The 15,230-nt window shown below is 40.7% G+C and overlaps 2 protein-coding genes across 2 annotated transcripts; one reads left to right on the top strand and one right to left on the bottom strand.

Annotated features, from left to right (window-relative positions):
• The first annotated feature begins 756 nt into the window (after positions 1-756).
• Positions 757-1,639, top strand: LOC5577526 (protein FAM173B). The gene is made up of 3 exons (XM_001663367.2): positions 757-916; positions 979-1,349; positions 1,406-1,639. The coding sequence occupies exons 1-3, from the start codon at positions 808-810 to the stop codon at positions 1,550-1,552; spliced, it is 627 nt and encodes a 208-aa protein (XP_001663417.2). The 5' UTR covers positions 757-807; the 3' UTR covers positions 1,553-1,639.
• LOC5577531 lies at positions 1,566-2,921 on the bottom strand. Its single transcript, XM_001663365.2, has 3 exons — positions 2,705-2,921; positions 2,016-2,530; positions 1,566-1,958 (listed from the first exon to the last, which is right to left on the bottom strand). The coding sequence occupies exons 1-3, from the start codon at positions 2,825-2,827 to the stop codon at positions 1,832-1,834; spliced, it is 765 nt and encodes a 254-aa protein (XP_001663415.1). The 5' UTR covers positions 2,828-2,921; the 3' UTR covers positions 1,566-1,831.
• Positions 2,922-15,230: the final 12,309 nt, after the last annotated feature.

Raw genomic sequence — 15,230 nt, 5'->3', positions numbered from 1 at the left:
CCAAAATTTCGTGGGGTCTCTTCAAAGAATATAAGATTACGATTCTAATGACACTTTGATTTAAAATTTTGGTCGATCCAATACTGAGGGAATTAGATATGATTTTTCAGTGTGTTTTTTTAATAATGTCACAACTTTAAGTAAAAATTTAGTAAACAAAGTTCAAAGAATGTTTTAGGAAAAACACATACGAGGTAAGAATAACTCTTTGCCTTTCGAATGCGGATCCAAAAAAATGAAAATACTTCTGAAGCTTCCTCCCTGGTTAAGTGCTCATGAGTCACATAGAATACCCAATGTTTAACAAATATTGAATAAAATATTTAATAATTTTAGACAAAAATCGTGGCAATCTTCTATTGCCATGAAAAATGCGTTATATTCTAGGTTTTGAATCATACTAAACAATAATTAAAAAAAAAGGTTTTGTGACACCAGCGCCACTAGCATTCTACTGCGAATATTTCTAGCGTGGCGATCAAAGTACATCATCTCAAGTACGCAGCCAACCATCGTTGCCAAACAATCTCATACATTGAGCTCTCGCCGAGCGGTGTCACGAACACGTGCGCAAATTTGCTGGTTGAAAATACTGCCATTTGAATTTGCTGGGAACAGCTGATCTTTGTTTATATTTTAACCAGCAATCTTTAAGTAGTGTTGGTGACATGTATCGTGTAGGTACACGAGCACAGAAACCACTATTGGCAGCCACTTTGACAGATGTAAAACAACAAACACATGTTGAACACATACTAGCCAAGCAAAGCTAGTATTTCATTCGTCTTCGGGAAACGTGACAGAAAAATGTCAACAGATGAACTGAGCTCTCTTTCGTCACTTGCCATTCAGGCAAATATCGGAGATTCCCCGCCGAAAAGGTCCCTTTCGGGGAAAATTCTTATCGGAGTAACAGGTAAGTAATCTCCATCACCCTTCATTGATTGAGATTCTTATCGGCACTTATTCTTACTCTAGGTGGAATTGCGGTCGGCCTTTCCATCGTTTGCTATCCGTTCGTCGCGCCGGCGTTGCGTAAACACTGTTTACCTTACGTTCCGGCTACTGCCAAACAGATCGACAATGTGCTGACATCGGTTCGACGGGCGGGTGCACCCGACAAGCTGTTGGACATAGGCTCAGGCGATGGACGGATTGTGATTGCTGCCGCCAAACGACTTCAGTTGGAGGCCCACGGAGTAGAGTTGAATCCTTGGTTGGTTTACTACTCACGGTTGGCCGCACTGAAAGGAGGCGTTTTCGGGCAGACCAAATTCTATCGGAAGGATTTGTGGAAGTATGACATTTCCGGGTACAACAACATCGTGATCTTTGGGGTGGAGCAAATGGTAAGACCAGAAGGGATAACCCATTCATTTGAACTGAAATATTTTCCTTTATTTAGATGGCAGATTTAGAAAAGAAGATCGAACATGAAGCAAAACCCGATTCTACAATCATTGCCTGTCGATTTCCGTTCCCCACGCTCCAGCCAACGAAGACCATAGATGATGGAATAAATTCGGTATGGGTTTATCGGAAATTTAAATGAAAATGTGTATAAGTACTGATTCAGTTTGTAATTAATGGAGAAATTATATACGTTGTTAGATGAATAAATTATAATACCTACGATCTATTAAGCATTCATAGAATATTCAATATCATATACCGGTTTGAAGTATCGTTCAAATGGTGAGATTACTTTTGATCATGGTTAATTGGAGTAAATTATTGAAGCTTAACTAATTCTACGATCTAATGTACAATGATGCTTTAGCAAGAATCAACATAAAAATGTAAATTTTTGTCAAGTTCATATGAATGGCTATTACAACTCTACTTTGATTTGCTCCCTGTTTTGATTCCATTCGAAAGGGTCGATTCCCAGCTGCGACTTCATGATTTTCAATGTGTTTCCGATAATCTGCTTATGATATACCAGTCTCAGAGTAAAACTGCAAGAAAAATATATGAGAAAAGTTGTTATGTGTGGAAAACAAGACCAAACATACCCCAATTTCAAGTAAACTTCCCTGATGCTTTCGTCACACTCGGATGTAGCCGTTTCTATCGTGAACAGTTGATTATCATAAGCATTTTCAAGCACCCTTATGATCAAATGCTCCGCAATCTCCCTGAATGGATACTTAGGACATACTGCCAGTCGATAAATCCAACCGGAGTTCTCCATTATAAGATGGTTCTTACAGCTTACAGTTCCGACCACTTTCCGCCTCATTTTACTGAGCTCTTTTTTGTCCACTTTCGGGACATCATTATAAAACTGGTCTATTTCCAGGCCCTGGGTTAATCCGTTGTGAACAAGTGGTTCGTAAATTTCCGCCACCCAACACATATTGCTACCACCCCGAATGGCTAGCTCATTTGATTTATTGAAATAACTACCGTACGTCGTAAACAAAATCAGTCCTACCACCACCGGTATCGCAATACAGCACATGAGCAGTGGAATTCCGCAGAATATGAACAGAATTGCCCATACTATGACTACCAGTTGAAGAGTTATCTATAAACGATAATAATGATAAAGATTATCAATTAACGTCCTCTTCCATTCATCACATGAGATTCTAATTGGATTCTGGGGCAGGAAATCGATTTCACATTCCAATGCATGGAAATCCCCATCGATACAAAAACATTGATTAGCATACGTCACCACGCAAAAGTCCAGACAGACCTCTCGGAACAAACACGACACGAAGGCATCCCAGGCACCTGCCATTATAAAATCTTTCACGACATTCTGACACTGCAAGTTGTCCTGCCCTTCCAGCTTGCGAATCACGACGAAGGGTTTCATTTTAACTGACCATCAAGCGAAAAACTACTGTTCCTTTAGAAGTTTTTCAATGTACTGACAAACTGAGAAAATAAACCCAAACAAAATCGGTCTCACGCACACTGCTATACAACCTGCCGAAGATGAACAAAACGAAATGTGGTGGTCGTAGAGCCGCATTTACAAAGGGCCTATTTTTTGTGTAGGAACGAATTGACAACGAAAATGGGTTGCGTCCGGAATAAAGGCCCAGACACAACGATAGCGGAAACAGAAATGACTAAAGTAATGTGCTACTTAATGATGTTGTAAGATTCCTTGGATAGTATAGTCCGCCCGGTTATTGGTTTAATTCCATAGGGTGTTATATAATTTCATGCGGCCTTCCTTCTAAATTGATTGACAAATATGAGATGTACTTTGCTCTCGATGACAGAAAGAAATAATAGATTTGAATGTTGACGACGAAAATTGAGCAAAGCCTGGTATTGTAACATCTAGTCCATATCGATACAGCATACAACATGGCAAGCCTGAAATTTTTTTTTGAAGTTGAAAGCTTTCAAGCTTGTTCTTTTCAGGCATTTTATATATTTGTAACATTTGGCTTGAATGTTGGCTTAATGTGATTTTTGAAAGTTAAAATTTTATCCAGCATGAGCTTTAGATACTTAACGTCATCTGACCAATTTTTTAGAACCCCTCTAATCATGACATGTCTAATTGAAAGTTAAAATAAAAAGCTTTTGGCTTATGGGGGAATTATATGAGTTGTGGTTTGAGAGCATAAGGAGAAATCTTTAATTTCTGCAAGTATGAACAAAATATATTCATTTTTTTGCAATCTACTACACATGACCTTCCGACACGAAAGAAATGGTAAAGTATCGATAATAAATAAAAATAAATTACAGAATAGAAGTTCTGATATTGGAAAGTTATCGACCGTGATTGTTTTGTATAATTTTTGTTTTATGGCTGTAGCGGTCATGCGACTAAAAGGTAAAGGGAGTCTATAGAAGCAAATGATGGAAATGAATAGGTGGATAGACGTCGCAAGGGAGCGACAAGATTGAAATTTAATTAGGTGGTGAGAATTGAGCAAGCCATTTTAAAGTCCATCATTTGCTTCTATAGACTCCCTTTACCTTTGAGTCGCATGACCGCTACAGCCATAAAACAAAAATAATACAGCTCTGATATTGTGTCGCCATATTCCACCAGAAATCTACCAGAGACTCCTCTTAGGATTACACTAGAAATTATTTCAGAAATTCCACTAGTTTTGCCTCATGGAATTCAACTAGCAAATCTTTCTGAAATTCAACGAAAAAATCTTTCAAGGATTCCGTAAGTATTCACGGTAGTTGAAATGGCGTTTACGTCATTCTGTTGTCATTAGTCTATTAAGTTTTTATCATTTTTGCCACAATTTTTTTTTGTAAAAGTAACAAAATTTGTAGTAAAAATCCTAATGATGAAATCCATGATATACTTAATCTATACAAAAGAAAAAAAACAAATCAGACTTTTTTGGCACATACGTCACATTGTGCAAATGACGACAGTACACTTGGTACCCAAGTTTGACATACCGCAGTACACATTTCACAGCATTCTAGATATTGCTCTATAGCCTCCAGGTGCCATATATTTTTAGGCATCTAGGGTAAGTGTTCCCTTAGTTGTGGGTGTTCCTATAGTTGCGGTAGTGCCGTTTTCACTGATTTCATTACATTTGCCACAGAACCGACACTGCCAATCGACGTATTGGCTCACGGCGTGTATATGGGAAAGGTTTATCACAAAAAAATAGGCATCGCTAAATCTTTCACCATTAGAAAATATAGGTTTTTAGCTTTCATTTGACGTGTTCCCCAAAAAAATCCACCGAGGGATCCCGAACATTTTTTTTTTATTTTAAATTTGCAAATGTAATCATTGCAAAAGACAGCTTCGTTGGATAAAAGTTTTATTTCCATATAAAAGTTCATAAAATAAATATATATATATATATATATTTATTTTATGAAATATATAATATAAATAAATATATATAATATAAATAAATATATATATAAATATAAATATAAATAAATATATATATATATATATATATATATATATATATATATATATATATATATATATATATACATATCTATGGAGTTTCATTTTGTAAAAAAACAAAACTGTCCTATGTGATTTTGACGATTTATTGAGCTATAGGACACTTATTCGATTAGATATGTTGTAAGTTCGACTGTTCACTTATTCATACTGTGGAAGTATTTCTAACCGAGCACGGTTTCTTTTCATGATAAGAATACATAAAATTTATTCTTCTTCTGTCTGGCATTACACTTCTACTGGGACATAGCCTGCTTCCCAGCTTCGTTCGTTGAGTACTTAGTTATTGATTGAGAATTTTCTTTGCCAAACAACCGTTAAAGATTAAAAGTAGAATGGATCAACATTACAACGGCCTACGAAAGTAAATGGAATATGCTTAAACGCCCTGTTACCCAAGCCTTAGCAAAAAGCTTAAAAAATCCTCATTAAGAATATTATCCAGGCACCCGGAGTAAGTGACACTACACAGACTTTTTTAATAGTATTGAAGTTATTTTGATGTTTTAAGCTTGGAATTTCAAAATTTAGTAATAAAATAGTGGAAGATATTTCCTGTTAAATCAAATCATAAAAAAAATTCCACCGTGAAAGTGGTTTTCTGACAAGCAGAACAACAATAATACAATTTTCACAATTACTGCAGTAAGTATCTTACAAACAAGAAAGTTTTACCATTTTATACTCCTTTTAGATTGATATCATATTCATATAATATATGTTTTCAACATGAAATATGGTTAATTATGTGATTATTGGCAACGGTAAGTATTATGAGGAAGAATAAAAAGTTAAATATCATGTGCCCACCTGCCCCGTAGAGTTGAGTAACTGCAATTTACAGTAGATTTTTATGACTTTATTCTAAGGGTTAATATCTCGAATAATAAGGGGTTAATATCTCGAAAAGATACCTTCCCGTTCGTGCGGACATCAGCGAATACAGGGTGCAACTTTTGCAAATTTTTGGGCTATTTCATGAAAGCAACATCAATCAAGTGGCTGCATTTATTGGTCGTAGCTAAATGAGCTCCATACAGCATGCATTTTACTACATTACCTTTTGGAGCTTTTTGGGGAGTTTTGCGATGATAGCAACTCAAGAGTCTGCCTTGAGCTCTGCTTCTGTTTTTACAGTAGCTTAACTTAAGTCAGGAGGAGTCAAATTAGGATCTCCAAATTCAAATCATGTGTCCCTTTTTTATGTCAGATGTCCATGGAATTTCCGTTGCAGAGACATAATGAACAAACTTCCAAAGATATAGAATTTATCTACTGTTTCGTACTGTTTGAAAAAAAATGACTCAATGTTTCTTTTGGTCTAGTCCAAACTGTTACTACTTACTTGGTCATGGAATGGCGATTCTTGAATCTTGAATAGATTTTCTGTTCCTCAAATGTGGCATTTTTGCTTATTTATGAAGCCAGATTGTGCCTGTTGACCACGATATTTTCAAGGATATAGCAGTTGAGTCAACACAACTGCAAGACTATTTTCAATTCAAAGAGTCACTATTTTGGCATGTTGTTTTTTATATCATATTAATTGTGGAAAATATGGCAATATTAACCCAGCAGCAAATGATATTGATTTGTAAAAATGGTCCAAAAGAGCTCTATTTCGTATCAATCGTTTGATATCATCAATCATTTATTACGCAACGCTAAAATCGGAAATTTTTGACCACCGCACCCCATCCCCCTCCGTAACGTTTTTTTGTATGGAAAAATTAAACGCTATTCCCCTCTCCCCAGTGGCGCAACCAGGGGGGGGATTTGGGGGTCAAACCCCCCCCCCCAGAGCCAAAACAAAATTAAGAATTACCAAGTATTTTTAAAACTCATTACTACTCATCTTATTCAGCTACGCAGCCATAACATAGTAAGGTTCATATTTACACTAAGAGTTACATCTATAATGTTTTTGTTTTTAAATCTTAGACTCTTGAAGAGTGTAAAACAACTAGTAGATAATGATTTTTTCTTGCCTTTCCATAGTAATAAATCGAAGGCCTTGTGTGAGAAGTTTCCCTGAGAAGTGTGAGAAATATTTAGACATATTTACAACACTTCAGTAGTGTTGCTTTTGTATTCTATACAACACAAAAAAAAAAACGCGTTTCGTACTCAGGATCAGCGTGGTGCTTTTGGCGGTGGTCAATGGAAGAGGCAGCATCCGAAGCAAAAAAAAAATTATTCAGTTAGCTCAGTATTTAAATTTGTTTTTTACATTAGTTTTAGAGCATATGAATTCATGTGTAAGTCATTCTTTGGGTTTTAAAGATTATGGAAAAAATAGAATTCTGTCGAAGTAAATCTATCCCATTAGGAATTTCAACATATATGAGATTTTGAAGGTGTTTATCATGGAATAACAGTAGATAATCAATCGGATTACAAAATCATCCTAAAACAAAATTTGATGGTTTAATTGAAAAAAAAAAAAACAAATAAGATATTCATATTTGGTCATGAAATCTTCACAGTGAAAGCAAAACTCGTGTTTGATTTTTAGACTCGTTTATCTGTCGATTCTTTAACATGAAACAGTGCTTCCACTTGTGGTTAAGTTTTGCAATGCTGGTTTACTTTCGACCGGCTGTAACAATAGTTACAATGATTTCTATTGCAAAATATTGCGCTCAAAGATCATTCTCAGAAGTTTACTCAAATGTTCAAGTCGATATTTTCTATTAAAACATACCATCTCAAATTCAAATTTACAAAACCCCCCCCAGAACCAAATCCTGGTTGCGCTACTGCCTCTCCCCCTAGAGCGTTACGTAGTTTGTGGAATTTTCAGGATGGTTGATTAGATCTCATCGATCGAGTATATTTTTCTTACACACAATATAAAAAAACAATCATGATAGGCGAATCAAATTCTCAGTTAAGAGAAGAACTCTTATTTGAAACCTGGCTTTGTCTCAATAGGGGTGTAATTCCAGAAAGAAGGTAAAAAAAATTAATCTTTTCCTAATATGAACAGAAACAGTTATACACTAGAATCAAATACACACTTAAATCCGAATGCCGATCTCAGCTGTGCAAATCTCGGTAAAAGGTCGTTTGTTGACATCTTAGTAAAAGTGACGTTTGGTAACGACACCCAAAGGTGCTGTTTTAAGTAAACTTGATGTTAGGTTGACATATCAGTTAAAATAAATTTGCTTACCGCTCAGCTGTGCGGATCTTGGTAAAAGAATGAAAATTAGTTGAACTCAACTGAGTGTGTCCTCCACTGTACGAGTAAGTGTCGTATCCCCAAGATCACATAGGACAGTTATGTCTATTACAATATGTAATCTTATATATCTATGAAATATCAAATTTCATTTGAAATCTGGGCTACCATCGAGCTTGAAAGAAAAAAACTGTCTTTAACCATGATTATATTTGAAAATATTGTACTTCAAGGAACAAAAATTTAAAATAAAAAAAAATGTTCGGGATCCCTCGGTGAATTTTTTTGGGGAACCCGTCAAATGAAAGCTAAAAACCTATATTTTCGAATGCTGAAAGATTTAGCGATGCCTATTTTTTTGTAATAATATTGTTCTACTAGACACGCCGTGGGCTTGTAGATACACAGAATAGTTGAAAAGAGCGTTCAAATTGCTTCAAAACTGATGAAGTATCACTAAAATTACTAAAACTTTTCTGCCTTGTACCAATAGTTGCGGTAAAGTGTTCCTATAGTGGAGGATCCCAGAAGAAAGCAACAGACACCGCAACTATACGAACACAAATTAAAAATATACCGCAACTAAAGGAACAGTGTATCACTAGTGGAGGTATTATTTTTCACTGACATGCCGTGGATTACTGCGATGAAATCATTTTTCTCATTAAGTCAATGATCGTTACTACCCGTTACAACATTAACATATGCATTTATTGCGCTTCTTGAATTTAGGCGATTAAATGAAGTTCAATCGTGCTTAGTACCTCCACTATTGGTACATCTACCCTACAAGGAACAAGAGCGTCTTTATTACACCTTTGATATCATCAGCGATTCCAATTCTACTAGGGATACCACCATTATTTTCTTAAGTGGTTTCACTGAACTTCCTCCATAGATTCCAGTTAGAATACTCTTAACCAGGATTTTTCAACGATTTCACCAGGTTTTACACTAATTTTTCCTCAAAGGAAACCACTTGGAATTTCTACAGAGATTAGACAGGGAAGACCTTCAGGGATTGTACCAGGATTTTTCCAGACTATAAGTGGAATATTCTCAGGGATTACATCAACTCCAAAGTATTTTCTCAAGGGATTTCCTCCGGAATTGTTAAGGAGATTTAGTCAAGATTTCCGATCGGGATTCGACCATGATGTTTCCAGGAATTCTGCAAGAAATTCCCTCACAAATTCCACCAAGCATTTGAATAACAGATTTGAGTTTTTTTTATGAAATTCTGGTGGAATCTTTGGAAAACTTGCTGGTGAAATAACCGGAGGAAATTCTTAATCCCTGATGTACGCACCTGGCTGTTCAACCTTCCGTGGGTTCGATAGCGTAGACGTAGCGTAGCGGGCAGTCAGGTCCGACATCGACCGTAGAAATATGGGGATCCAATAGGAGATCGTGATCAGATCTCGAACCAACTTAGGAGGCTCTCCTTATCCAGATATTCGGTCGAAACAATACATGCACTACTTCAGTTTAGCAATAAAACACCTTCGCGTACTCAAATAACAAGCTACACACAAACTGCACTTTATTTAGGACAAAAACACTATATTGAGTAAACTTACACCTATATTTCTTCTTAAAGCTAAACGGATTAAAAATGCGCGTGGGCTCGGTGCCCAAGTGTTCCCGTCGGTGATCCAAAATCGACTGGTTTCTGGGTTCAATCTTCTGCGGTGAGTAGATCTGCATGCTCAGTAGTCAGGATCTCACTCTCTTAGCCGTTAACCGATCGGCTATCGATCTACCGAGTGCTAGTGATGGTGCTGTGGTCCTACATAGAGATGATGGCAATACCACTGGCGCTGGAAGCCTATTGTTTCCGACCACGCAAGGGAGATCAACAAACTTATTGTTTTGGTCATCTCGGAGATAGTGGCCTGGTGATTGCAATTATATAATATTTGCGGACTTGCGCTAGCCAGTAGTGCACCAGTAGTGTAGCGAGGGATGAATAGGATTTGTTGGTCGTAGACATCCTCACCCACCCAGAAATGTCGTATTTCTGAAAGAGAAAAGAAACAGGAATATCCTCTTCGACAGGGTGGGGAAATGGAACGGAAATCACATTTGGTTGCTGGATGATGTGGCTTCGGACTCAAGTTCGTCGGTGCAGTCCGGTATTGGTAGAATGCACAGTTTTTCAACCGGACGTGTTAGCACACCTGAAGATGTCTTTATGGTAACGACTCGAACCACATTGTCGTCACCTGGATGTAGTTCTTGTATGCGTCCCATCCTCCAACGCATCGGAGGAACCTTGTCGTCCTGGATAACGACTAACTTGCCGATTTCTACCTGGACCGGCGGTTTCCAGCGTTTAGTCCTGGCTTGAAGTAGGCATAAATACTCCCGACGCCACCGTCGCCAGAAATCTTGGAGCTTTCGTTGGATCAGTTGGTACTTATTTAGCCGGTTGAGTGGGATATCTTCAAGGTTGGGATCCGGCAAGGCTTGGAGGGACGTGCCGACAAGGAAATGCGAGGGAGTCAACGGCTCCAGGTCTTCAGGGTCCTCCGACATGGGCGTGAGAGGGCGAGAATTCAAACACCCTTCAACTTGGACGAGTAGTGTGGAGAAATCTTCCGGGGAGACTGGATCTTCGCCGATGACTTTAAGGAGGTGCTTCTTCGCCGATCGAACCGCAGCCTCCCAGAGGCCCCCGAAGTGTGGGGCGCTTGGTGGAGAAAAATGCCACTGAATTCCTTGCATGGCACAATCCTTGGCAACAATCTCTCTGTGAGTTTGGTCTTTCAATAATTTCAGGAACTCCTGTAATTTGTTCCTAGCACCGACAAAATTGGTGCCATTGTCGGAGTAGATATCGCTACATTTTCCCCGTCTTGCCACGAACCGATGTAGGGCTTGGAGAAACCGGTCAGTCGAAAGATCTGTGACCAATTCAAGGTGCACCGCCTTGGTACACAAGCAGATGAACAGGGCAACGTACGCTTTCACTGCGGGGCGCCGAGGAGCTGGACGGATGTAGACCGGTCCAAAATAGTCGACGCCTGTTCTGGAGAATGGTCTGGAAACGGTGACCCGCGCTGCTGGTAGGTCGCCCATGTATTGCTGGATTGGTGTTGGTCTCGAACGGTAACATTTCAGGCAATTGTGAACTACTTGTTTGGCGACACTTCTTCCTCCTAAGGGCAAGAATCGTAGTTTAACTACTCCTAACAGAAGCTGTGGACCAGCGTGTAAAAGCCTCTCATGATAATGCCGTAGGAGCTTACGAGTGAAGGCGTGGCGGGCCGGTAAAGGAATAGGATGCTTACTGTCCTCTGTTTCTTGAGATTTGCTTAAACGGCCACCTACTCTCATGATTCCGTCCTTAGAAATTGTTGGATTGTACCACCGTAATGGAGAGCTTGATGGAAGAGTAGATTGGTTCATAATTGCCTTCCATTCCTTGGCAAAGGCTTCCTTCTGTACTCGCCTAACGAGCACGTTTTCGGCCTCTCGTAGTTCCGCTGTAGACAGGAAGGATCCGTTTTTCCTATCAGTTCTAGGTTTGCGCAGTAAATCCATCAACCGAAGCCAATATGCTGTTCTGCGAATCATATCGTTATATGAAGCGAATTTGCCGATGTATTCCTCGTTGAATTCGACGTTCGGTGTAGTGACGTTTGCTATAACTGTCCGACGTCTCTCGTTTTCTCCCTCCTCTGCATTTTCGGTCACAGTTTGATGCAGTTTCGGCCACGCTTCCGGATTTTCTTCTAACCAGTTCGGTCCTTGCCACCACAAACGATTGCCTACAATCTCTTCCGGCGAAATTCCTCTTGATATGAGATCTGCAGGGTTCTCGACTCCAGGTACATGTCTCCATCGCCCATTTTCGGTAATTGCTTGCACTTTCGAAACCCGATTTGCAACATAGGTCGTCCACGTCGTTGGAGTTGCGTTAATCCAGCGAAGCACGCAGGTTGAATCGGTCCAAAAAAACGTTTCCATAGTGCGCTTTAAGGACGCTTGAACCTTTTCGCATAATTGAGCCGCTAGAAGGGCTCCGCAAAGCTCCAGCCGCGGAATTGACTGGCATTTCAAAGGTGCTACTCGAGACTTCGAAGTAAGAAGCCTAACCATGATTGAACCTTCAGCGTTTACACTCCTCATGAAGACACATGCACCAAAGGCCTTCTCTGATGCATCCGAGAAGCAGTGTATTTGCATAGACACTGCTCCGGGAATAACGACGCAACGATCAATAGTGATTTGGTTGAACGTTGGTAATTGGCTGCGAAGTTTCAGCCAAATCTCACCCACCGTGGAAGGAAGTGGTTGATCCCAGTCGATTTTTTGACCCTTCTCATCCTGTACCGACCATAACTGTTGCATAAATATCTTAGCGCTGGTGATAGCGGCTCCTAGTAACCCTAGTGGGTCGAACAATGTGGCAATTATGGAAAGAACCTTACGTTTAGTGGGTTTTTCCTCCTCCTCCTGATCGGGTATTTGGAATTGGAATTTAAGAACGTCTGTTTTCGGCACCCAGGTCAGTCCTAGCGTTTTTACTGACGGATCAGGCCCAAGGTTGACCCCTGATGACTGTTTAATGGCTAAGTCTTCCGGCGGAATGCCTTCCAATACCTTGGGACAGTTAGATGCCCACTTTCTCAGCCGGAATCCACCTCCGGACATCATTTGGTCAAGTTGATCTCGGAGATTCAACGCAATTTCGACATTATCCGCACCTGTGATGACGTCGTCCATGTAGACGTCTTCGCTAGCTGCTTGGGCTGCCAACGGGTATCGTTGTTCTTCGTCTTCCACCAGTTGCTTAACCGTTCTTGTAGCCAGAAAGGGAGCTGGCTTGGTACCGTACGTCACGGTGTTCAGCTCATAAACCTCAACGTCGTCTATCGGTGATGATCTCCACAGGATGCATTGGAGCGGTCGATCTTCCTTACAAACATAGATCTGGCGGAACATTTTTTCCACATCAGAGACCAGCATAATTTGGCGTGTACGACACCGCAGTACAATCGACCTTAGATCCTCTTGAATTACTGGCCCCACCAGTAAAACATCGTTTAACGATACTCCTGACGCTGTTTTGCAAGAAGCATCGAAAACTACTCGTACCTTGGTGGTCGTACTTGCCTCCTTGACCACCGGATGATGCGGCAAATAGCATCGTTGGACCGATTCCTGAGTAGCCTTGTCAATTTTCCGCATGTGGCCCATCGCGAGGTATTCTTCCATGAATGAGATATATTGTTCTCGCAAACCAGCGTCCCTTGCTAGTCTACGCTCCGTTCCTTGAAGCCGTCGAAATGCGATCTCACGTGATGCACCCAACTGTGGAATAGTATCGTTTTGCTTTGGGAGTGCGACGGTGTACCGGCCGTCCTGTTCTCGACGAACTGTTTGCTGGTATAGCTCCTCACAGCGTCGTTCCTCCGGCGAGAGTGCCCTTTCTGATCCTAATTCTTCACATTCCCAAAAACGCTCTAATAACATATCCAACCGTCCGGACGATGACGTGTTGCAGCTGATTTGGAGTGAATTAGTGGGAATCGATGCGCCTCCACAAACGACCCATCCGAAAACCGAGTCGTTGAGCATTGGTAACCGCTCACCCAATGAAATCCGCCTGCCAGTTTCGAAGAAATCGAAGAACGACTCAATTCCCAGTACGACATCCACGCCTTTTGACTCAAAAAACGTAGGATCTGCTAGTTCTATTCCATTTGGTATGTCCCAACCATCAATGTTGACCGATGTTGTAGGAAGGTTCACAGTCACCTTCGGTAGAATCAGAAAATCCAACTCTCTGGAAAATGGGGATATTCGTGAGCATATCACCGCTCTTATCCGTTGCTTAACCCTTGTTGAAGCCTGTCCGATACCCAGGACCGAAATTTCCACCTTATTTCGAGTCACCTTCATGCGTTGGCACAATATTTCCGTTATAAAATTGCTCTCGGAACCGGAGTCCAAGAGTGCCCGAGCGGGATGTCGATTTCCATCGTTGTCTACCATTACAACGATTGCTGTGGCTAGTAAGACCTTGGAAGTGTATTGGTGTGCCGCATTTGAAACCGTTGTATCAGTGGCTGCCGCGTTAGCCACCTGGGAGGAACTGGGATTGGAATTTACTTGGGAATCCATATCGGTGGATGGAATGTTGCCCTTTGCAACCGCAGAAACCTTATTTCCACCACCCCTTTCTGATTTGAAACAGACCAAGGAATGGTGGCGACCCTTGCAATTCCTGCACGAGTATTTAGATTGGCAATCCCGTGCTTGATGCCCCGATCTGAAGCAATTTCGGCAAAGAGAATGAGTTCTCAGCAGGCCGTCCCTGTCCGAGACCGATAACCGTTGGAATGTGCTGCATTGGAACAGCGGATGATTTCCGGAACAAGCATACACAGCGACCCCCGGACGCTTGTGCGGTGGTGAAACTACTTCTTATGAACGACGATTTCTGCTTCGACTGTGACGGAGGCGGATGGACACCCCTGGTGTCCGTCGATTTGGGTGGTAGTGACTCCAAGACGTGCACTCGCCGATTGAGGAACTCCCTGAGTTCATCCAGAGAATCGATTTCCTTTGAAGAAGAAAATTCTTCCCATCCTCTGCGTGTCACTGGATCCAAGCGTGACGTGAGGATATTAACCAGCAGTAAATCCTTATATTCAGCTGGCTGTACCAACTGATCGAGGGTTTGCACTATCCGCTCAAAGCCTTCTAAAAGCGTGTGCAATTCACCGATGGACTCCTTGGAGAGCGTAGGCAACGACAGCAGTGATTGAATTTGCCTCTTCTTTAACTGCTTGCTGTTGTTATAACGCTTCAGCAGCATATCCCATGCCACCTGATAGTTCGCCTTGGTTTATTTTCAGCGGGTCGATCAGACTGCGTGGCTCCCCTTGAAGACATCCCTTCAAGTAGTGGAACTTTTCCACCTCCGGAAGATCTGGTTTCCAATGAATAAGTGAGGTGAATAAATCCCGAAAGCCTAGCCACTCGTCGATATCACCGTTAAAAGTTTGCAGCTTGATTTGAGGTAACCTTACGTTATCAAGCGCACCATGCATCGACGCATCGGGGAGACGCACGCTTTGGTCTAGGGATTGTGGTTCC

The sequence above is a fragment of the Aedes aegypti genome, chromosome 1 (genome assembly GCF_002204515.2).
Source record: "Aedes aegypti strain LVP_AGWG chromosome 1, AaegL5.0 Primary Assembly, whole genome shotgun sequence".
Classification (NCBI taxonomy): domain Eukaryota; kingdom Metazoa; phylum Arthropoda; class Insecta; order Diptera; family Culicidae; genus Aedes; species Aedes aegypti.
The sequence above is the reverse complement of the archived record's forward strand: the minus strand, read 5'-3'. Positions and strand labels throughout refer to the sequence as shown.

Bases quoted from the DNA above. Each gene is read 5' to 3' on its own strand.
- LOC5577526 (XM_001663367.2), top strand. From the start codon at position 808: ATGTCAACAGATGAACTGAGCTCTCTTTCGTCACTTGCCATTCAGGCA. The intron at 917-978 runs GTAAGTAATCTC...TTCTTACTCTAG, and splicing joins AATTCTTATCGGAGTAACAG to GTGGAATTGCGGTCGGCCTT. The intron at 1,350-1,405 runs GTAAGACCAGAA...TCCTTTATTTAG, and splicing joins TCTTTGGGGTGGAGCAAATG to ATGGCAGATTTAGAAAAGAA.
- LOC5577531 (XM_001663365.2), bottom strand. From the start codon at position 2,827: ATGAAACCCTTCGTCGTGATTCGCAAGCTGGAAGGGCAGGACAACTTG. The intron at 2,531-2,704 runs GTCTGTCTGGAC...TATCGTTTATAG, and splicing joins TGTCGTGTTTGTTCCGAGAG to ATAACTCTTCAACTGGTAGT. The intron at 1,959-2,015 runs GTATGTTTGGTC...TTTTTCTTGCAG, and splicing joins GAAGTTTACTTGAAATTGGG to TTTTACTCTGAGACTGGTAT.